The sequence below is a fragment of the Alexandromys fortis genome, unplaced genomic scaffold (assembly GCF_014885135.2).
Source record: "Alexandromys fortis isolate MF-2015 unplaced genomic scaffold, M_Fortis_MF-2015_v1.1 scaffold_76, whole genome shotgun sequence".
NCBI classification, from domain to species: domain Eukaryota; kingdom Metazoa; phylum Chordata; class Mammalia; order Rodentia; family Cricetidae; genus Alexandromys; species Alexandromys fortis.
Window position 1 is genome coordinate 5,864,984 of NW_026067997.1, and position 24,578 is coordinate 5,889,561.

At 37.4% G+C, this 24,578-nt stretch overlaps 1 protein-coding gene across 2 annotated transcripts; it reads left to right on the forward strand.

Moving 5' to 3' along the window:
- The first annotated feature begins 10 nt into the window (after positions 1 to 10).
- On the forward strand, positions 11 to 24,578 carry Srek1 (splicing regulatory glutamic acid and lysine rich protein 1). 2 transcript variants are annotated; one of them, XM_050160412.1, is made up of 11 exons: positions 15 to 3,910; positions 4,198 to 4,322; positions 6,836 to 7,000; positions 7,454 to 7,632; positions 8,908 to 9,038; positions 9,864 to 9,978; positions 12,918 to 13,037; positions 13,360 to 13,680; positions 18,182 to 18,277; positions 21,382 to 21,526; positions 22,451 to 24,578. In XM_050160412.1, exons 2-11 carry the CDS (start codon positions 4,251 to 4,253, stop codon positions 22,589 to 22,591), a joined length of 1,485 nt encoding a protein of 494 aa, XP_050016369.1. In that variant the 5' UTR covers positions 15 to 3,910; positions 4,198 to 4,250; the 3' UTR covers positions 22,592 to 24,578. The 2 variants fall into 2 exon arrangements, with proteins under 2 accessions (XP_050016370.1, XP_050016369.1); XM_050160413.1 differs by lacking the exon at positions 21,382 to 21,526 and having other exon boundaries at positions 11 to 3,910.

The following is a 24,578-nucleotide window of genomic DNA, read 5'->3' on the forward strand; positions in this document are numbered from 1 at the left end:
TTTTTTTTTTTTTTTTTAACCCCCAGATAAATTAAAAGCATATTTCTCATGTTTCAGGGGTTAGAGTAGAGAGGGAAGATGGATTAAAGTAAATTATTTGCCAAGTAGGTTTTTATCTGACACTTTTTTTTTTTTTTTTTCTTCGAGACAGGGTTTCTCTGTGGTTTTGGTGCCTGTCCTGGAACTAGCTCTTGTAGACCAGGCTGGTCTCGAATTTACAGAGATCCGCCTGCCTCTGCCTCCCAAGTGCTGGGATTAAAGGCGTGCGTCACCACAGCCTGGCTATCTGACACTCTTTAAGAGCATAGTGAGCACCTACTTAAGGAGTAAGATGGGAGAGGAAGAGATATGAATTCTACAAAGTTTCATGCCATGAAACTGCACAGGAACTATTCAGTAGATTTCTTAACTGGAAATATCAGAAGATTATAGCATAGGCTTTTATCATTACTGATTTTGAAAGAGGAGTTTTAAATCATTGGAACCTTGCTGTAATCCCATACAGTCAGAGAAGCTCTGGTTTGTAAGGAACTGTCAAGGTTATGAGCACATGGAAGTCTGTTGTTTATTTTACTTGGTAGAAATTTATAAAAACACAATAAGTTATAGCTCCTTAAATATTTTTAATGCTATCATTTTGAAAGAAAATTTTTACCAATTTTGGATATGCAAATCTAAACATTTACTGCATTTTGTAGTTCCATGTTTATATTGGGAAGAAACTGATACACATTTTTTATTAGTTTTGTCAAATCAACTGTGTGATGAATTTCACAGCTGTTAAACCTGATTATGCATTGCCAACAAAGAAGTAATGCATTGCTCTATTAAAAAGGAGTGTGAGAGAAGCAAACGAAGGGAAGTGTGAGTGGAGGTGTGTGCGGTGCTTGGCTCACTGCTTGCCTCCACGCCTTAGGAACAGCATTGTGGTGTAAATGGAAAAGGCCATGTGAAACAATTTACCGGGGTTTTCAGTTTCTTTCAGTTTGCTGGGTTTTAGTTCAGACAGTAATGTAGAAGAGGGTGGAAAAAAGTGGTGTTGAGCATGAACTATTGCTAATAAAACATGCCATTTTGAATAAAATATACTTTCATTATACTTGTCTAGATATGACCTCTTTTTGTTGTTGCGTACATTTCAGATTTCCTTTTATAAATGTTAACACTTAGAAAAAATAAGATCAACATAGCAGGTGTCAGCTTAATCATCAGTCATAACTTTATGTCCACATTTTCTGGTAGATGGATTTTGACTATTAATTTGGTTTTGTATGTTTTCTCTATGTGATATTTGTGCATTATTAGATGACTAGACTGGCCAAGGCAGACCTGTTACACTTGCCTGAGTCAGGCATTGTTTGCCATGCCACTAAACCTGCCGCCAAGTGAAATCTTCATTGGGGAAATGAGATCGGAGTCTGAACCGCTGAAGATGGACGCCCTGTCTCTGTTTTTATTGTTTTACTTTAATTTCATTTCTTTTTATTTTGTCCCTTTTTTTGTTTTGTTTTGTTTTTGTTTTTGTTTTGTTAAATCTCTCTCACTTTTAGCTTGTGAGCTGGTTTTCCAGTTCTTTGTAAATGGTATTCCATTAAGAATTCATAATGTGTTGCAAATTTATGGGGGAATGATTAACAGAACTCAACCTTGAGACGAACTAAATTGCCATGCAGTAAGTTAGAGTGCAGTGCTGGGAAGATGCTCAGGGCCTTTTAATTGGTGTTTGTGGGTTGAGGTACATTTTGATTTTCAAACATTAAAACGCTTACTGGAATCGAAGGAACATTTTCTGATGGGCTCAGTGCTTATTATTTTCCCCAAGTCTACATCTCTCATAAACCCAACTGATGGCTTCTAATTTTTATCCTTCCCCTAGAACTATAGGCATATAAAACCAGCAAGGAAAATTAAGTACATTTCTTTTAACAATCTGAAGGTAGGGGGAGGTCTACCTTTTTATTAGCTTGGTCTTAAAGAAGCCTTTTGTTGCCTCTGTGGGGAATGAATATTAGAGAAAACTATTGGTTATTTATTTGCATGCATTTTTTTTTGTTTGCTTGAATTTTTTTTTTTTTTTGTTGAGAAATTTTTAGAGGTTACTAGCTTTTTACATGGATTCTGAAGTCAGGACTTACAGTAGCGTGAGAGATGTTTCCCTCAGTTTTCTTTAAAGTATAGTTTGGGGAAAATGCTAAATGCTATGTGTTTTATACTTCTATATACTCTGGTAGAATGTTAGAGGATAAATTTTATTTTGGAAATAAAGCAATGGAACTTTTCTTAAAATATCTTTAATAGAATAAGACAGAAATAATATTCAGCTTATAGTTATTGATTTTTAACAGTTTGTTGTCATGAACAGCAAGGAGAATCTGATAGCCTGCTGATACTTAAGATAGAACTGAGGCCTCACAGTACTAGGTAATGAGCTTGGCTCATGATTGTGTAGCCTCTGTACTGTATGAATAGCTGGATTTGGTTACTGAGAAATAATATTAAACCTAGAACTCTTTGAGGTGCGTGAATTAGGGTAATGAAGCATAGCGTGCCCACCTCAGGACAGCAGTTACTCATCAGATGTGTTCAGGTTTTAAACCTTAAAAAGTACTCTATATTTCTAATAGATAAAATGAACGTGATAATTATTATAAATAGTATAGTATATGTGGCATATATAGATTTATAGTAATAGTGGTAATTGATAGTTCATTGTTATTTGATATCTTCAGTAAGGCCTACCTTGTTATCATTCTGCATGTTATGAAATTTATTCTCCAGAAGTTAAAGTAATAGCATTGTTTTTGAAATTAGTTAAATTAAATTTAGATGCTGTAAAATTAGAAAGTATGCATTTGCCAAAACCCCTAAACTAATTCTAATTTTCTTTCTATAGATAAGCTATAGCCATTATCAAAAGTTTTAAATTCCAACTTGAATTCCATCCATCCTTAGAGATCTTTCCAGAAAAAGTTGTTTAGAGATTTCTCTCTTACATCTGGTTGTATTAAATAGGATTTTACCACTGAAAGCAGGCATAATACTTTTGAAAACTTGCCATATATATTTCAGTCTTTGTGATTTTTTTAAAGTACAGTTTTAAGATATTCTTAATTGATAATAGAAATGGTTATTTATATATGCAATCAAGTTTGAGAAATTTTTTTTTTTTGCTAAGCAGTTAGGGGAAATGTGAAAGTTTTAGTTTGTAAGGTTTTTTTTTTTTAATTCAGAAACTAAATATGGTAGGACATGAACTTCAAAGTAGATTTTCCATTTTTTAAGTTACAGGCATTTTTCTTCACTTCTAAAGTGATTTTAGTTTATTCTGTTAGAAAGTTACACACTTTATAAGAAAAGCATTTTAAAGTACTAGTTACTATTATTCAGATAAGTATACATAAGTTGCATCTGAAAGTTAGAATTTTTTTTTATCAGTTGCCTAAGGATCTTTGGGATTGGATTCTTTCTGGCATTACTGATGTTGGTGAGGTGCCTTTTTGATGAATGGGTGTGGACCATTGAAGCTGATTGCATGTTGTAGTTTCCTGTTTCTTTTGTTTATCTGAATTGAGTGGAGTCGTGGAGAATTGTTAGAATTGTCTGCTCACAGTGGGTAGCTTCAGTACAGGGTAGAGACACTCATTATGGAGCAAATTTCAATTCGCACATATTTGTTTTTTTTCTTTTTCTTTTTTTTTTTGACTAATTTGGTTATTTGCCATTTCTGGGGATTAAACTTTAAAAAATGTTCTTCTTTTCTGTATCTGATGTTCTGTGTGCTATTAGTGACGCAGCCAACACGAACGGTTGTCATGTGTAACACAACTTTCGATCACCGCGAAAACAGCGTCCTGGGAAAGCGTCCATGCTTGATATCGTTTGGTTCATGAACATTAAGTTTCCAGTACAGGTGACCCATAGCTCAAAGTGTTAAATAATTGTCTACATTATTCAGTTTTTAAAAATAATATTCCATTAATGAGATTGTTAGTCTTTGAAGTTTTGCTCACTTTTATTTTTCCTAGTAGAGCAGGATAAAAGGAAAGACTTATGTTCTTATTTGTTTCTTTGTACGGATCTGCTAGATAGATTCATTTATTATTATTATTTTTTAAGTGCAAGGGTAATTGTAAAATCATAGTGTAAAGTTGGTGTGGTGTTTCTGCTCGCCATAATATTTGGAACTTGCCTCTGCAGGTAAAATCCCAGAGGAAGCCAAAGCCCTTTCTTTACTGGCTCCTGCTCCAACCATGACAAGCCTGGTGCCTGGTGCAGGATTGCTTCCCATCCCGACCTCCAGCCCTCTGACGGCAGTGAGTAGTGTAAGTCCTCTCGGTGGGTGAGGGCTGACTATGAAAACTGGTGAGGAAGGAGGGGAAGTTGTTTTCACCTTGTGTTAGTGACACCGTCCAAAGTCCATACATAAGAACTTACCCACATCATCTTACTTGAGCTTGGTTTTTTTTTTTTTTTTGGTTTTTCGAGACAGGGTTTCTCTGTGGCTTTGGAGCCTGTCCTGGAACTAGCTCTGTAGACCAGGCTGGCCTCGAACTCAGAGATCCGCCTGCCTCTGCCTCCCGAGTGCTGGGATTAAAGGCATGCGCCACCATGGCCCAGCACTTGAGCTTGTTTTGGGGATTACTCTGAAATAATTGGGACTTGTTTAAATTTGAGGATTCAAGAAGGTTGTTAGAAAAATCATTTCCAGAACTTGGTGCTTTAGACAACACAGACTTAGTAGATCACTCCCCAGTTCAAGAGGACCAGGACTAAGAAATTTAAACAGGAACTTAGTGTTAGTCATGGGAGTGCCTGATGACTGAGAAGATGAAACAAGGTTTGACAAACACCTGAGATTTTTCTGTGTAGAATTAAACATAATTAATATCTTGTGATTTCTTAGTAAAAGAATAACTTAATTATTACTGGGCTTTTAGTTGTTGCGTGAACTATCCAGTCATACTCCTTTTAAAGGAGGGTCATTCGACAGGTAAGGACTGTGACTAGTGTTTCCTAGGGAGCGCACAAACTTTGTGACTGTGATGGTCAGTTTGTCCTGATTAAAGAAACGATTTCTGAAACTTTGAATCTTGTCCAGCATTCTTCTCTGGAGACCTGCACTATGATCCATGGAGCGACATGATTTTTATCCTCCCCCAAAATGGTTTTCTCCTTATGTAGCCCTGGCTGTCCTGGAGCATTCTCTGTAGTACAGGCTGACTTTGAACTCAAAGATATCTGTCTGTTTCTGCTTCCCAAGTGCTGGGATTAAAGGCATGTACCACCACTGCCAGCTTTTGCAAATTTTTTTTCCTCGAAATGATTTTTAATTGTACTTCTGTGTTTGAGGAACCCATGCTGGTCAATTTGGCTGCAGCATAGTGAGGAGAGAGAACCAGGTGTAGGGGTGGATAGGATACTGACGTTGTAGGGCTTTTTAGATCATAGGGAGGCATTTGCATTTTATTTTTAACTTGATTAGACTCTAGCATGTTTTTCAAAGAATAAGACTGGCCACTATGACAAGAGTAAATGACATTGATTTTTCATCTTTAGGAACTGCTTTTATTTAATAGTTGTTAAATCTTGGTCATTTACAATATATTTGCACATATTGTTAATCAGTTTTATGGAGTAGCACAAGGAGAAATGAAAGTGGTTGTATTTTTTCCTTGAAAAAAATCTTTTGCCAAATGCGGAGAATGTTTTCAAGTCCTGAGATCTTCTATCTCTTCTAGTTTAAATATATCTTAAAATAAACATGTTTCCTAATATATGTTCTGAAAACTGATTTTATGAATGTTCTAGAAAAATTATCCCATGGAGCCTAGAAAGATGACTTGACAGTTGAGAGCACTCACTGCTCTTGCAGGACCTGGGTTTGGTTCTGAGTACCTTTGTTGTGAGGTGCCTTACAGTCTTCTGGAATTCCAGTTCTAGGGGATCCAGTACCTTCTTTTGGCACCTTTGTAGTGCACATAAACTCATAAATGTACACATAAACATAAATGTTTAAAATTTCATAAAAGATGATACAATGTTTTTTGTTTTTTTTTTCTGTTGTTACACCTGTGTGCCACCTTGCTTGAGTTAAGTTTTTCTTAATAAAATTGGATTTAGTAGTACTGATCTCTTAGTGTTGATAACAGGGATTATTTTTAATTTATTCACTTAGTAATCATGGACACATACTCTAGAGAATAACTTCAGTCACATGGCGCGCATATTTCCAAGCACCTCCTTGCCCTGTTTCAGTACTCATGCTGCAGACGAGTGTGATTGTAATTTCTTTTAAGTTTTTTTGATTTGAAGTTTTGTTCTTTTTCTTTCAGGATGTGATTTTGCTCTTTAAATAGTTTCCTACACACAGTATAGGAGAAAAAAAAAAGCTCAGTCCTTAATGATGAAAATGTAGAAAAGCTTCAGTTATTTTGCTGACCGTGTATGCATTCTGTGTTAACATGTATTGACTGAGGGACCATCAGACAGAAAGGCACTGTACTGAAGGCTTGCTGGACAGGGGTATTGTGACTCTAGGCTCTTAGAAACTTAACCTTACCTCTTTCCTACAGTGTACAATAATACTGTTTATTTTATGGAAATCACAGAATGCAGCTACCTTCAAGGTTAAAAATTAGTGTTCATTTTTAGTGTCAGTTTAAAGGTAGTTAATATGATTTCATGCTTAATCATTGAGATACGTGTAGCTTAAAGCAAGGGGTCCTTTTATACCTCCCATTCATGATGCTTTGATCTCCTGGTAGCAAGATGAAAGAACAATACTTGGAACACTATTGAAAACTGTGCCTTATGGTTTACTTTTGTTTTTTTATAGCTTGGTGTTTCACTTAGTAGTTTGGGAGCCATACCAGCAGCAGCACTGGACCCCAATATTACAACACTTGGAGAGATCCCACAGCCACCACTTATGGGAAATGTGGATCCTTCCAAAATTGATGAAATTAGGAGAACAGTCTATGTTGGAAATTTGAATTCACAGGTAACTAGGAAGAAACTGAGTGGCACTATCTGCTTATTCATTCTTCTTACAAATTCTGTTGATAAAGTATTATTTACTTATTTTTAAATTTTATTTTTATTAGCATATTTTATATAATAGGTTTCATTATGGTTTTTATGCATGCATATATTTTGATGGTATTCATTTTTTTCCACTATTCTCTTGTGACTACCTCACTCCATTGGTCCCCTTTCTCCTCCCAGCTAGTCCCCCTTCTACTCTCATGCGTATCTTGTGACCCAGGAAGTGTAATCAGGATCTTAAAGGAGCATAGGTAAGGGGCCGTTGACAGGAGCCTGGGAACCTTGCCAGTGGCCCCGTCACTAAAGAAAAAGTACTTCCCTCTCCCTACAAGCATTAGCTGCTTTATTTACCTGATTTTAAAAAGAAAAAAAGATTATACTGTATTAAAGTGTCACTCTGCTTCCTCAGACAACGACAGCTGATCAACTACTTGAATTTTTTAAACAAGTTGGAGAAGTGAAGTTTGTTCGGATGGCAGGTGATGAGACTCAGCCAACTCGGTTTGCTTTTGTGGAATTTGCAGACCAAAATTCTGTACCAAGGGCCCTTGCTTTTAATGGAGTTATGTTTGGAGACAGGCCACTGAAGTAAGAAATCTTCAACAAAGAAATTTTAATGGCTTTGAAAAAGTTTTAACATGTTTGATTTAATTAAGGCTTTAAAAAGAATAGTTATTGGCAATTTGTGGATAGGAAGAAACTATTAAATATAAATGAAATGCATGACACCATAGCATGTTATATTTGAAGACATCTCTTTCTTCTGTGTTTAATATCTAGTTAGCCATTAACTCTTTGTATATAATACATAATGGCTTCAGGTATTTTTCTGTATAGTTCTGTAAGTCATGTTTGTTTGTGAAGATTGCAGATTAAGGGCAATTTGTAGTCGAACTACAGAACTTGTAATAAGCATTTTGGTGAATTCCAAATCCTATGAAGAAAGTAGTGTTAAGTATTTAGAAGTGTTTTAAATCAGACATTGTGACTTAATCTGCTCATGTCCATCCCTGTTGGTAAAAATTATATATCACTTTTCAGATACTAAAGACCAGAAATTGTGTATTTCATAGATGATTAAAGTAAATGTGAGTTTGAGTTTTATAGGTTATCTCTTAATTAATAGTTTGATGGGATTTTACTCTTAAAAGATAAGTCACTGTTATATGCTCAGTCTTCTTGGTGGAGAATGGGTAAAGAGACAAAGCAGGTGTGTCTGTATGTGTCACAAGAGCCACCTTACCTACTAGGGGAGGTTTACCTTTCAACTCTGAAGCTGTGCCTGACTCAGATATGGGACAGTATTGAATTAAATGGTCATGTAATTATCTTCCCTTTAATTCTGTTGGGGTATGCAGGTTATTAGCAGAATCTAAGAATAGAAGTGTTCCATGACTGGTAGTGGTGGTACACACCTTTAATCACAGCACTCGGGAGATTGAGGCCAGCCTGGTCTACAGAGTGAGTTCTAGGATAGCTAGTTCTGTGCAGTAAACGATGACTCCATAAAACCCAGCAGGGTTGGGGGAGAAGTGGTCCATTTTAATCCTGGTATCAGCATTGTTATTTTTCTAAGGTATATGCACAAGCACTTGTAAATCAATTGTCTATTCAATTGTTGAAGAAGTTAGGTAGACTTCAGTTTTTCTTTTTTCTTTGCTTAGCAAGAACTGATGGTAGGTTTAGATGAGTGATTAATCATGGTTTTCTGAGATTGCTGTTGGCTATTCTGTATTTAGCTATTTTATTTCCTTATGTGCTGTTGCAATACCCTCAGGTTCATAAATGTGTATATCTACTAACAATTGTTTCATGTTTTATAAACTATGGTGTGTTTGTGATATACTAATATTTTTAATTTAGAATAAATCACTCCAACAATGCAATAGTAAAACCTCCTGAGATGACACCTCAGGCTGCAGCTAAGGAGTTAGAAGAAGTAATGAAGCGAGTACGGGAAGCTCAGTCATTTATCTCAGCAGCTATTGAACCAGGTAAGGCCACAGTGCTGTTGTATAGTCAGAGAGAGTCTTAGGACTGGGAGGAATTTTAGGATTACACTGCTCAGTTCCTTCATTGTACAGATAAGAAGACTGAAACTCAAGAAATAGTAAGTGGATTATTCAGAATAAGTCAGCACAAACCGACATTTCCCTAATACTGAGCTGACACATTTTAGCTTAGTGAGTTTTCTATGGCAACAAGTCAGTGTTGAGGTTGGTTTGCTAGAAACAGTATGAGTGTTATTATAAGGCCAAAAAGGAAAGAAAAAATGTGTAAAATGTTAAAAATAGGCAGCTTGACTTTCCCTCAAAGTTTTAATTTTAAGACGAGAAAGGGCATATGATTTCAAAAAACACACTCAGTCTTACAAGATTAAAGGAAAACTGACTCATTTTGTGTTGCTAAGTGCTGTAAAATCCACTCTAAAAATGTCTATGTGATTTAGCTTTAATTAAATTTCCTAAATTAACACTTGGAATTTAGCTTCAATTCTAACAAAATAAGTGCAGGAAGGTCTTAGCCTCAGTGTCCTAGGAATTGCAGACATGTTTTAATCATACGTTATGGCAGCAACAAAATACTACGAACAGCTGTTTATAATCATCTGGTTTATATGTACTGCTGCAGGGTGGCTGCACTCAACGAGTTTATGCAATGACTTTCTTGGATGTTTCTGAAGGATAATTGCACAGGAGGAGGATGTACAGAGAGTAGGCCCTTTGCACTATATGTGGTATATTCCACTTGTGCCTAATTATTAACTGGGATCTTTAATTGTTCTGAGCTTACGCTGCAAAGTGGTTTTTTCCTCCCAGAGTCTGGAAAGAGCAATGAAAGGAAAGGCGGTCGATCTCGTTCCCACACTCGCTCAAAGTCCAGGTCTAGCTCAAAATCCCATTCTAGAAGGAAGAGATCACAGTCAAAGCACAGGTGAGACTCTCTACTATCAATGCTTAATGTTTTGTTGGTTTTGTGTTTCAAATAGTTAAGATGTCAAAGTATTAGAATTCAGAAATTTTCACTAGTGTTGGCTTACCTGGTAGTATGCTTACTGTTAGCTAATGCTCTACCAGTAGTGGTCTAGTTGTGGGTACACCAGTTACTGCCCTGCCCATTTCTTGCTTTATGTTCAAGGGAAAGAAAGTTTATCAAATTGGTTCTTTTCTCTTTGTTTGTTTGTTTAGTTTTTGAATTTTCGAGATAGGGTTTCTCTGTAGCCCTGGCTGTCCTGGAATTTGTTCTGTGGACCAGGATTGTCTTGATGGCTTCCACCTCCCAAGTGCTGGGATTAAAGGCATGTACCACTGCTGCCCAGCTCAAATTGTTTCTTAATTTTTCATATATATTTTTTCAAAGATTTATTTATTATGTATACAACATTCTGCCTCCATGTATGCCTGCAGGCCAGAAGAGAGCACCGGATCTCATTACAGATGGTTGTGAGCCACCATGTGGTTGCTGGGAATTGAACTCAGGACCTCTGGAAGAGCAGCCAGTGCTCTTTAACCTCTGAGCCATCTCTCCAGCCCCCATATTTTAAATCTTTAATTTTAGAAGTGTTTTTCGTATTTGTGTATGTTTTGTACTTGATTTTTTTGTAAGCTAGCCTTTCACACATACTTAGCAGGAGGTGTTTTCCTTGTACATTCTGAGAAAAGCTAATGCTGGAGCAGTGCTCAGGGTCTCCAGGCAGAAATGACGCTGGAGAGGTAGCAGAGAGCTCTACATCTGCATCCTCAGGCAGCAGGAAGAGAGAACGGCACTGTACCTGGCTTGAGCTTCTGAAACCTCAACCCACCCCACCCCTAGTGGCATACTTCCTCCAGTACCTCCTAATAGTACCACTCCCTATTGGCCACCACAATGCCTGACATGTAGTGAGTCTTCATTGTTGCTGAGTCACTCATGTCGTGAGAGAATGACGTAGATGTGTGCATGCATGTGCAAAGTAGGGGAATTAAAGGAGGAGGACTTGAGAAGCTGCACACACCTTCCATCTTGTTTCTATTTCTGTGGTGATGAAGGAGATTCAAAGATGAGATGGGAAAATAGAGTGTTGTTCTTTGACTTTGGTAAACTGTATTTCTGGCTCTTTTAATGGTATGGTACATACATAGTTTACAAAATCTCCTTTGAGGACTTTCCTGTCTCTAAGCTCTTACTGGGGTAAGCTCAAAATCAAATGCCTTATATTTAAGCCACTGTGGTCTACATAGTGAGTAAATACCAGATCTGCCAAACCTACATTATCTCAAAAATACCCAGAAAATAAGTGCAGTAGGGACCAGAGTCAAAGCAGGAAAGTAACACAGATACTATAGTATAAGACCAGGATGTATGATGGATGGATTCCCACATGTTGACAGGATAAAGAAGATAGAGGAGATAGGAAGCTGCTGAAGAGTAATAAAGACTGATGTCTTAGTAAAGGTGTCTGTTGTTGTGAAGAGACACTGCCCACGGCAACTCTTATGAAGGAAATATTTAACTGGGGTGACTCATTTAGAGCTCAGTGGTTTAGTCCATTATCATCATTGTAGGACATGGCTCCGTACAGGCAGATGTGGTGCTTGAGAAGTAGCTGAGAGTCTTACATCTTGCAGGCAACAGGAAGTGGACTGAGACACTGGACAGTATCCTGAGCATAGAAACCCTCAAAGTGCACCCCCACAGTGACACTCTTCCTCCAACAAGGCTGTACAAAGCCACATCTCCTAATAGTGCTAATCCTTATGAAATTAGGCCAGAGGCATTCAAACCACCACAGCTAGTTTCCTAAGTCTTGTTTTGAATGGTTATAAAGGAGAGCCAAGCTCTAAGGTTGAGAAAAATTAAAACTTGTTCATTAACATCAGTTTCTTTGATAATTCATGAAACTTTACATGCTTTTAAAAATTAGGGCAGTAACTGAGGTCTTTGAATTTGCATACTATTTTCTCCCTCTAGGATAATGGTTCTTAACCTGTCTTCTTGGGTCACATATCAAATAGCCACATTACAATTCGTAACAGTAGCAGAATTACAGTTATGAAGTAGCAGTGAAATAATTTTATGGTTGGGGGGTCACCACAACATGTGGAACTGTATTAAAGGATCATAATATTAGAATGGTTGAGAATCACTATTCTGTTTATTATGTATAAATTGAAATTTGGCAGTTCTTGATATTCATGACTGAACTTTCATATAGTTGCATCTGAGGCTAATATTAGAAATAAGTGGCTCTTCATACACACACACGTACGTGACCAACATATTTTACACATGCATGTTGAAATAGGCTAAAGACAAAAGAGAATGAGTTACCTCTGAAATAGAGGCATGGGATCATTCATTAAATGCATAAGACTTGGGAGTTTTGACCTGAAAGAATCTTCCTACACTTTCCCCTACTCTTCACCTGACTTAGCAGGATAGTGTAGATTATAATGTCAGCTGTTTCTAGAACTTTGCTTCCCCAGGCAGAAAGCTATTCCCATGAAAGAGCTTCAAAAGTTGCTCTCCTAAAAGTGCAGGGCCATTTATCTACAAACAGCAATGTAGAGATTGCTAAAGCATATAACTTGTTCCCCTCAGGACTCAAAAGCAGTTTGCAAGGAAGCCAGGATTAAAGACAATTAGTGATATGAAAACTCAGGCAGAGGAAGCAATCTCTAGATTTGAGGCTTGTAATGCTGTGATGAAAGGGAAAGCTATCCCTGAAAATACTTCCTGTTTTGTGTCCTACACAATAATATAGCTGGTAAATTTTCCAATAAATTAATTTCTGGTGTTATAACTAAAACATTATAGAAGGCTCATTTAAAAAACTAAACTTTTTGCAGTTGAAATTCTAAGTTTTGATCTCCTTACAATTTGTTTTTCCTTAGGAGTAGATCTCATAACAGGTCACGTTCAAGACAGAAAGATAGACGTAGATCCAAGAGTCCACATAAAAAGCGCTCGAAGTCTAGGGAGAGGCGGAAGTCAAGGAGTCGTTCACGTTCACGGTGAGTTCCAGAGATATAAAGAAAATTTAAAATTTATCAGTTCTCAGTCATTTGAAATTGTGGTTTAGGTTTATCATGAGAGAAATAAGGCTTTCTTGTTTCTTTAGTGTCTAGGATTAATATTGATTGCCTCTGATGCAAAGATGATCAGTGTGATTCAGATCAGCTTGGTAATTGTCTACTCTGTAAGCTCAGGTCCACATTCGAGTTACACAGAAATTTCTAATGTCTGTAGCCATTGCAGATGATATTGTATTGGTAAAGGTCTCTCTTTTTGAGAAAAAATTCTTTGAGCTAAGAATTTGTTTGTTTGTTTTTCAAGGGACAAGAGAAAAGATACCCGAGAAAAGGTGAAGGAAAAAGACAGAGTGAAGGAGAGAGAGAAGGAAAAGGAGAAAGAAAAAGAGAGAGAAAGGGAAAAGGATCGTGAAAAAGACAAGGAAAGGGGTAAAAACAAAGATAAAGACCGAGAGAAGGAAAAGGACCAGGAAAAGGAGCGGGACAAGGACAAGGAACAAGACAGAGACAAGGAGCGAGAAAAAGACAAATCCAAAGAGGCGGATGAGAAACGGAAGAAGGAGAAGAAGTCCAGAACTCCACCCAGAAGTTACAATGCATCAAGAAGATCTCGTAGTACCAGCAGGTTTGTGTGTGCATAGGCCCGCATGCCTGTGGTTGTTTGTGTGTGGAGGTTATAGGGCAACCTGTGGTCTGTGTGTCCTCCCCAGTACTGGCATTACAGATGCGTGTTACCATGCCCTGTTATGGTGACTCGAGTGCTGTGCTTTTCCATGTGGGCTCTGGAGGTAGAACTCAGGTCCTCATGTTTGCACTGCTGCTCTTTACCGACTGAGCTATCACTGCACCCTGCTTCGACTCTTTCCATGAGGTTGCTGGTGATAAGTGAATACATTTTTAATCAAGGGGGAAAGATTATTCTATGCAAGTATAAAAGTAGTAACATTTACCCTTAATTGAACAACAGAGGGGTCACTGCATCATTGAACCTCCTGGGTGAGATATTTGGACCGACTTAGCTGTCTTTCATAATGCAATATTTAAATAATATTACTTATTATTTTTCCTAGAGGATGACATGTGATGGGGAAGATGTTTTTCTATTTAAAATTCTGGGTTTTTTTTTTATAAGATTTATTTATTTATTATATATACAGTGTTCTATCTGTATGTATGCTTGCTGGCCAGAAGAGGGCACCAGATCTCATTGCAGATGGCTGTGAGCCACCATGTGGTTGATGGGAATTGAACTCAGGACCTCTGATCCATCTCTCCAGCCCCTCTATTTAAAATTCTTATGTGTAATAGTTGACCTTCGAGGCTTTGGTGTTTCTCTAGAATGGTGTGGTAAATCTTAGCATGTCCTAATGATATCTAAAGTTCTAGTGTGAGTCCTTTCTGTCATCTTGAGTTAACTTTTACTTCTATTATGCTTTGTATATGACATTTAAGTTTTGTTTCTTGATGTTTTAAGGATTAGATTTTAGCATTTTTGTTTCCACTTATTAATAGATACATTGCCACCAGGTGGCAGCAGGTTGCTATAGTAACAGCTACAAAATGAGACTATTTCTCTAGGTTCTTTAACCCTCTTCTTACCCCTTATTTCAGATTGTTCTATGATAAGTTAAGCTTAGTCTTTTTTTTTTTTAAGCTTAGTCTTTTAAAAATATTTAAAAATAACAGTTTCACCTAATTTTAAAGTTGGCTTTTTATTGCAAACAAGTTGATAAAGGAATATATTTCCTTTAAAAAAAAAAAGAGTTTCTTAATGGTGTATTTTTTTTTTGCTAGCCTATTAAAAGGTAATAAAAGCTAGTTGCAGTGTTTATTGGGAGTTGTTATCGAGGACAGTTCTAGTTCTTGGCTCACTTTGATGTCTCACCTTGTTTAGTCTTCCAGCAAGCTGGTGAGACTGTTACAACCCTGGTAAAGACAGGCCTTTCCCTTGCCCCTGCTCTGCTGTCAGAAGTGGAATGCCTTGTTTTCTTCATTTAAGAAAGTGTGAAGTTGCCAGGCAGTGGTGGTGCATGCCTTTAATACCAGCGCTTGGGTGGCAGAGGCAGGTGGATCTCTGTGAGTTCAAGGCTAGCCTGTTCTACAGAGTGAGCTCTAGGACTGTTTCACAGAGAAACACTGTCTCTGAAAAAAAAGAAAGAAAGAAAAAGAAAGTGTCAAGTATTTGTGCCCACTTTTGAAAAACTGCCACAGACTATGAAGTTGAAATTAATAATACCTGTCAGGATGGGTTTCTTGAAACAGAAACAGTGAAGCAGACTTACAGCCTTTGCCTTAGGGATCAGCTTAGACTGTGACTGCACTTTGCTTGCAAGTGATTTTGTTGATCATGCTCTGGATACCTTTATGTCAATGTATGATCCAGATATTCTGTTTACAGCATCAAATGATTGGAATTAATAACATAACTGTATGTTTGTTAATGTGTAGCTCTGGCTTTCCTGGAACTCAATGTGTAGACTTAGCTGGCCTCAAACTCAGAGAGATCACCTTCCTCTGCATCCCAAGTGCTGGGATTAAAGGCATGCTTCACCACACCTGGCTCCTTTGTTTTGTCTTTAAGGGAGTTGAAAGATTCATATTTAGCCCTAAATGCACTCTTTAGGCAGGCCCTGGCACTTAGAGACCAAAAGACAGGAAAGCTGTCAGGAATTGATTAGTAAATGGCTACTCGCATGTGCACATGCACGCACACATAGTGGTTGCTCTAAGAGCTCTGGTAAACAGCAATAATCTGTGTTCAGCAGCAGCTGCAGTTTCTTAACTTTTAACAGGTTCCTTCTTTTCTAATGTTCTGATTTGTTTATTGAGTGGGAAACAATTCTAACTGATCAAAAAAATCTACTTCATGCTTTTATATTCAACATTGCCTCCTATTCTGTATTTTCAAAGAAAAATTGGTGGCCTAAAAAACTGTTTAATGGTGGCCGGGCGGTGGTGGCGCACGCCTTTAATCCCAGCACTCAGGAGGCAGAGGTAGACGGATCTCTGTGAGTTGGAGGCCAGCCTGGTCTACAAGAGATAGTTCCAGAACAGACTCTAAAGCTACAGAGAAAAGCTGTCTTTAAAAACCAAAATAAATAAAGTTTAATTCAGCCAGGCATGGTGGCACATATGTTTAATCCCAGCACTTGGGAGGCAGAGGCAGGTGCTTTGTGAATTCCAGGTCAGTCAGGGCTACACAGAGAAACCCTTCTCAAAAACATAAACAAATACCAATGCTTGGAAATTGCTTTGAAGAAAGGATAGGGAAGGCAGAAAGAGTGGGTTATTGCTTTTTACCATACGTGAGTAGATTTGGGTTTGATTTCTACAACATTCTGTTCGCGCTCCCCAAAAGAAAAGAAAATCTGTCTATTGAGCACCTGCTATGTGCCAGGCTCTGTTCCTAATACTTTACAGGTGCTTATCCGCTAGCCCTCCAATAACCCTGTAAGTCAAAGTCTGTGTATTTTGTTTGTTTCCGTTAGGAAAAGTAGACCCAGTTTAAACAGTATTTGTGTTGTTACAGATCTTTGCTTTTTTTTAGCCCTTTAAAATGGCAATGATGTGCAACTAATAATCCATGTGCTTAAATTTTATGAAAGAAAACTAAAAGCAATAGTAAGGAAAACTTGAATTTCAGAGGATTGCTGTTTTGGTTGTGTGGTCAGTGGTTATCAGAGCTGCTGCTCCTTTGTGTGTGTGTGGGATTGTGCACTTGTGTGTATGTGTTGCCATTAGAGGTCTCTGTCGATGTCTCCGTCTGTCGCTCTCCAGCTTATTTTCTGAGACAAGGTCTCACTGAACTTGAAACTTGCTGGCTAGCAAGTCTCCCAGTCCTCCTGTTTCTGCCTTCTGGTGCTGAATTACAGGTATGTGCCACCCTGCCTGGCCTTTTACATGGGTCCTTGGGCCACAAATACTTTTTCCACTGAAAATCTCCTCAGCCCCTGTCAGAACTTCTTATATAAGATTATTGGCTATATTAATTAGTCATTTGATAAATATTTCCTGATACCTCATCCCTTAGGCATTGTGAAGTTTATTGTTTGACTACTATTAAAAATGGTAGTTTAGAATGTGCATTATATAGTAATGTTAAATTTTTTTATCACTTATCTTTCTTTTTGGTAATTATTTCCTTATCTAAATTTCAGATTTCAACTACTTGTATAAATTTTTACATTCAGTTTTAAATTACTGGGACAATAGTAATGATAGCAAGCTAGAGGAGAAAGTGTTTTCTCAATAAGTTTCTTCTTTTTTTTTTAAATATTTATTTATTATATTATGTGTATAGCATTCCTTCCACGTGTGCCTGCAAGCCAGAAGGGGGTTCCAGGTCTCATTATAAATGGCTGTGAGCCACCATGTGGTTGCTGGGAATTGAACTCAGGACCTCTGGAAGAGCAGTCAGTGCTCTTAACCTCTGAGCCATCTCTCCAGCCCCAATAAGTTTCTTAAATGATTTTTCTGACACACCTCAACCCTAGCAAGATGGCTTATCTTTCAGTTTTGGCACACTTTGTTATTTTTTTTAAAAATCTTTATGGAGGGGCAGAAAGGAAGAGCCAGAGGCACAATAGAGGATCTGATGCAAAAGATTTTAGTTGCTAAGAGAGAAGACATTTGAACATCGAATGAAACCCATCACTTTGTGTACTCACTTGAAGAATTAGAAAGCATTTAAAGTATGTCAAATGAATTTCTCATGAAATTTTAGATGACGGTTTTGTCAGTGATAAAATTTATGGTTCATAATTTGTTCTGTACTAAAATCAGGTAATAAAACATGCTTTTAAAAAGAGTTTAATGGGCTCTTAGGGGGTTGGAGGAATGGCTCTGTGGCAAAGCACTTGTCTGTTTGGATTTGATCCCCAGAATCCCTTTAACTCCTCTCCTAATTATAAAAAAAATAAGCTAAGCTGGTAGTGTAAGCAGATTTAAATGTCAGTTCTAAGGAGCCTGAGACTGGAATCAAGGTCTGGAAAACATTAAGAAGATAAAGTAACCAAACTAGTCTTAGAGAGATGTTCTCAGTGAATTGGGTACCCTTTCGCTTTATAGTTTGAACTGTCCTTTATTTCAGTTGCTGATTTTAGAAAATGACATGTTTTGTCTTTCAGGGAAAGGCGGCGACGGAGGAGCAGGAGTTCTTCCAGATCTCCAAGAACATCAAAGACCATAAAGAGAAAGTCTTCTAGGTCTCCGTCTCCCAGGGGGTAGGTGGAAGCATTTGGTGAAACAAAATGTGGGAAAGAATTCCTTCCTTAATCTGCTTTCAAGTTATGTTTTTGAGTGGCTGATCCATTTGTATCCTTAAGAATTGATGTAAGATGTTAGTGTCTAAGACCATCGGCTTCCAGCCATGTGCTCATCCACTCAGTCCATGTAGGGACTGCTCCCCGCCTTTCCAGTTCTGTGTAGTTACAAGATGGAAAAGTGTGAAACAGGTGGGCACTGTACTTTTCTGCCACTCTTAATTGTAAGATATGTCTCCATATGGTGAGAGAATGTCCCCTTTGCTTTTTATGACGTTGGGACTGGTTCTGTGGCAGTCCGGCTGACTTGAGTTCTGTTTTCCTTCTGCCTTCTTCCCATTTGCTGTTTGCTTCAGCTTTTGTCTTTTTTTTTTCTAAAGTTAGGCAAATGGATATTTTCCAACTTTTTATTTCTCCACACAAAGGATAGCATATCCTTGTATGTTTGTGTGCTCAATGACTAGGCCTCATTGGTGTTTACATGTTAGACCAGACTAACTTTGAAACATGTCATGAACTGTCATGTCTGTTTTTGATTTTTGTCTTTTATTTTTTATTGTGTGTGATATACATGGAGGGGCATGCCTGTGCCACAGCATGTGTGTGGAAGTTGAAGGACATCTTTGTGAAATTTGTTCTCTCCTACTTGAATGTGGGTTCCAGAAATCGGACACATGGTTCAGGTCACTGGACTCTAGGTGTTACCCTGAGCCATTTCATCAACCCTTTCATGTGTTTGGAGGTAACTTTTGTATATGGTTAGAGGTAGGTTTTCAGCTTCATTCTTTAGCATATGAATTTCAAGTTTTCCTGGCACCATTGTTGAAAACATCCATTTACCCATCTTGGAAACCATTTGATCTGGTATGCAAGAGTTTATTCTAGGCTTTCCATAGACTCATATGTTTGTCCTTAGCACCATATTGTCAGTTAATGTAGTTTGTAGTCATTTTGAAATGAGGAATTGTGAGTCACCTAACCCTGTTTTTTCTTTTGCTTTAAAAATATTTATATACTCTTTGATTTTATCTGTGTGTGCCTGAGTGTTTGTATGTTCACATATGTGCAGGAACCTGTGAAGGTGGGAAGAGAATGTCAGCTTCCCTGGCACTGGAGGTTGTGAGCCATGTGAGTGGTGGAAACCAAACGGCTCTTCTGAGAGCACCGAGTGCTCTCAACAACTCTGCCGTCTCTCCAGCCTCTACTTTGCTCTTCTTTAAAAGAACATTTTGGCTATATGGAGAGCCTTCAAGATGTCACATGAGTATTAGGACAGGTTTTTCCTGTATCTGCTGCTAATGCTATTAGTGGTTTTTGTAGGAATTGCATTGAGTCTGTATATTGTTTTTGCTGATGTTCTTAATGACATTCAAGTCTTCTGAGTTCTTTCATTACTGTGTTATGGTGGTTAGTATACAAATTGTTTTGGTTTTGTTATTTTTAGTTAAATTGATTGTATTTTCTTAAAATTTTTATTTGTAATCATATGTATGTGCGTGTCTGTGTATTTCTTCATGTGCACACAGTGCCTGCAGAGTCCCGAAGAGGATGGGGAGTTACAGGCAATCGTGAGCTGTCTGACTAGAGTTCTGGGGACTGAACTCCAGTCCTCCTGAAGAACAGTACTTAACTACTGAGCCACCTTTCTAGCCCTTGTATTTTATTGTTTATGTTGTTCCTTTGTGTTGTTCCTTAGATTTTGAAGCCGTATATGAAGACACATGATACACACAAAAATGCTTTCTTTTGAAGACCTAAGGTTTTGCTTTGTAGGTTTTTTTTTTTGCTTTGTTTTGCCTCTAAGGTTTCTTGCAAACAAATTTACAGATTTTTTTTGTTTGTTTTATGTATTTGGAGGTTTAGTTGTGACCAAAACTTCCTCTCACGTAGAATTCATCCAGATTTGCTTCCAGTATATTATCATTTCATTTAAAAATAAGTTGGGTCTCTAAACCCATTTGCTTGATTTCTTTTATGTAGAATGGCATGTGGATCCTACTTTATTACCATGCGAATGACTAGACAGTCTTCACCAAACCTCTTATGATAAAAAATGGTTTTTCCCCAGTGGCTTTAAATGTTACCTTTTTAAAGCTACTAATAGGGAACTGCTCATAGTTCTGTTTTAGAGCTATCTCAGCTAGATCAGGAGTACTTATGTTTCTCAAATAATATGCAGAATTTCCCCTCTATAATCTTAGGGGTTTGTGATTTTGTTTTTCACGTAGTGTGGTGGTCTGTGTGTTTTAGGTTTGTTTTCGAATTGGTGATTCTTGTTTCTAATAGTAGATGAGGTGAGCAAGCAACGTAGTAGGTTACTTGAAATTCGAAGTTTTGCTAGTATCTATTTTTATACATCTGATTCTCTGTCCTTTTATTCTCTGTTAAATTTTTTTTTTTCCTATTTTGTGTGAATGTGTGAGTCAGAAGATAACCTAGGGACAGTTGAGTCTCTCCTATCTTGTAGGTCCCAGGTCTCAAACTCAGGTTATTATGCTTGATGTCAACTAAGCCGTCTCGCAGGTCCCTTTTTATTCCCTCTTGAATGTTCATATATTAAGTTGAGGATGTGCATATGAAAGTGTTATATAATAGTATATTTAGAGAATTATAAAAAGAAAAAAATCTACAGGGTTTAGAGATTCAGTGGAAAGGTTCCCTTACCAGGAAGAAAAGTGTCTGTGTTTAATTCAGATGCAACTTTTCCTCCATATTGTTGATTTGTGGTTGGGTGAATCTAGGGACAAGGAATCATTAGAGTGTAGACTGACTATAGTTTGTTTTTATCTCAACCTTCTTCTAGTAGAGAAAGTGTATCTTGAGCATTTAAAAAGTAGTAGGTTGACAGTACAAGTTGTGTTTTATAGGAACATGTTGGTGGCTGCTGATCAAAGGTGGAAAGAGGTCAGGTTGTAGGCCCGTCTTTGTTACTTTCTCAATCCAGTTTATTATTATGTTATTTACAATGCATTGTTTTGGATAGCCTGTGTTAGATAAAGGACTGTTTTCAAGAGTACAGTGGGTCTTTAAATTCTTGAAAGATAACTCCTATGTTTTCAACATAGCCGAAATAAGAAAGATAAAAAGAGAGAAAAAGAACGGGACCACATCAGTGACAGGAGAGAAAGAGAGCGTTCCACGTCTACAAAAAAGAGTTCTAATGACCGAGATGGGAAGGAGAAGGTGGAGAAGACCAACACACCGGTTAAGGTGAGCTGCTCAGCCAGGGCCCAGGGCACTGCTGCCTTACCTGTAGATTCCATTTCAGAGAGGTGAGGACCTGCTGAAACATAAGCAGCTTAGTCCCTGTGGAGAATCAGTAAGTAATGTACTGTGAGAAAATTGTAGAGAACTTCTGGGTACAAGTGTATTAGATGTTTATGATACTGAGGTTGAATTTGTGTCTGATGCTGTTTTCCTCAGCATATATTTGAGCAAGTTTGATGAGACTTTGTTGTCATTGATTTTGTAATATATAGTTAAGCTTAGATTTGTTCAATTATGTAATATATAATTGAAAACTATATTCCTTTACCAGGACAGAATTGAAAACTAAAACTCTCTAAACTTTTTCTTGGAAATTGAAAGTACTTGCGAATTATGTCAGGTCTCTTTACTGTCTTGTATAATTCTATTTGGAAATACAGGTTCTGGAATTGGCTTTGCTACTGATGGAGGGTTGTCATCATTAGTGACGTTGGCGTTATTTATTAAGCATGTATTCCTTGTTAGGTATTCTTTGTTCTCATGTAATCTTCCTTAGGCCTCGGCAGAATTTGTTCTGCTTTTGAAGGCTTTTCTTAGAGGAACGGTGGCTTCCTTTGTACGTGCTCACACTTATTTCTTGTAGTGTTTTGGAAAGTACTTTGGCTTCTGGGGGATTTTATAAGGCTGTTTGTGAAGAGCTAGAATTTCTGTTTACCTGTTGTATTCTGATTCTGTTACCATGAGTTGCCCATCTTTTGTTGGAAATAACTTATATAAGGAGCAAATTGATACATGTTCTTTCATGGGTTTTTAATGAAAGAAAACAATACAGTTTTATTCACAAGAGAAAATTGAATCATTTAGCCATACATAATTACAGACTATTATTGTGCAAAATAGTGAACATGCACTTGATATTTGTTGTAGAAGGAACACAGTAAAGAGACAGATTCAAGTGTGAGCAAAGATGCTGACGAGAAGGACTCCCCAAGGACTGAGGAAGAAAACAAAGTGCAGCAGAATGGGAATTGCCAACCAAATGAAGAGAACAAAACTGATGTGGCGTAGGACCGCCTGCTGCGTCTCTCCCTCCACGGTGGGATCAAACCCAAAGCGTTCAGTTTGCAGCAAGGTGTACACGGGGAAGAAACCCACATATGGGAACTAGCAGCTCTTCCGGCTATGAGGTGACATTGTGGACATCTTGTTACTGAGCATGGACATCATGGAAATAATCAGATGTTACCCGAGTGCACCATCTTCTGAAGTCTGCATTTCCGTGGTGGCTGGCACACTTGTCATGTGGTTCATTAGTGTTTGCCAAGAAGCATTGCAAATCAATTGAACATCAGAGGTCCAGAGTTGAACTATCCCTTAAGACTGGAGATGAACATTGGAGGCTCCTAAAGAAAATGCTAGTTACTGAATTTTGTATTGTTTTACTTTTTTAAAAAAAATTTTCAATATATACAGTTTGATGATGTGCTTGAAATTTGTGCAAATATATATACACACTCTTGTAAGTAAAGTGCAAAATATGTAAGGAGTTTTAACATTTACTTCACAGGACTTAACAGTGATTGTGGTAAATTCTCACTATTGTGTTTTCTTTTGCTCACTGTTTTGGACGTCAGTTTTTCTTTAAAACAGTTTTACAGATTAAAATTGCTTAAATAAGTGGATTAAAAACCAACTGACAATGCATGCTACTGTTCTCTTTGAGAAGAAGAGCAGCTCTGTCGAATACTAATAACAACGTGTTAGTGTTCGGTGTTTAGAACCATTGGGTCTGCCACAAAATGAGCATTTCTTCTTGAACTTTCTTTACATTTCCAAGCTCATGAATAATACTACAGTGTGACTTGTCAACTGTAGGCGGCAAGATGCCCTTATAAAAAGGAGACTGAGTTTTCAAAATGGGCTATGGAAGCACAAGCTGAAGCTCTAGTGCCTTCTGCAATGTGTGGTGTACTGCTTTCTGGGATTTTATATGTGCTAGTCACGCTCATCTATGGAGTCTAGATGGCTGTATTCTGTTCACAACCATTGGGAAGTGTGCGAGGGCTGTGTCAGAAGCTTTTTAATTCAGTTAAGAGAGAAAAGTCCTGTTTATAAGACTTGTGAAGTTTCAAACAACAGTGTAGTTTTGGGACCACCAGTTTTTCTACTGTGATGATTGAAAAGGAAATACTTCAAATCAGAGGAAACTTATTAGTTGACTTAATTGGATGGCCTTAATATTACCTCGCAATCATTTCTTCTAATGATACAGAAATTATACTTAAAGGAAGGACTAGGAGCATACAGAGGTGGTTTTTGTTCAATGATATGCTTATGCGAGTTTAAGATACATGGTCATCCACCAATCTTAGACTCAACTTTTCATAGATGGTATGGTATGCAAGTAGTAAAATGAAAACTGCTCATGTTTTCTGTAAAACTATAAATTCTAGTTAATGCACTATTCATTGTTACATTTTCAAAAAAAAACACTTCATTTATAAATCTTATTTTAAAATAAATTTTAATTTTATTTAATACAACCTAAACAATCAAATTACTCAGTTGCCTTACCTCATGGGAAGGGTTACTGTCACAGATTTAAAAAGTCAAGTAGCACTTTAGTTGCTTGGTTCCAACTTGAGTCTTGTTTTCATATTAATACTGTTGAAACTATAATTTGAAGAATAGAAAAGCCCTTTCTGCAAGTCATAAAGCCTGGTTCGATTATGAAGCTGCTTAATCATCTTCAGGTGTTCAGATTACTGTGTGTATGTGTGTGTTTTCTTTTCTGTCACTGTGTACATTAAACTTTTGGAAAATGCTTTACTATGTAAAGTATAAATGGCCATTTTGATCATTTAGCCACATACAGTTGGCTAGTAACAGCTTATTCTGATAGAGAAATGCTTGGGCACCTGTGGAAAGATTGTGAAGGAGTGTGTCTCGCTTCAACCGCTGTCTTATTTATGATATGTAAGTAGACTAGAGCAAATGTTTGAATCTTTGCTATTTTTAGGACCATTTCTCTAATAAAGTTGAGTATTTTAGAGGA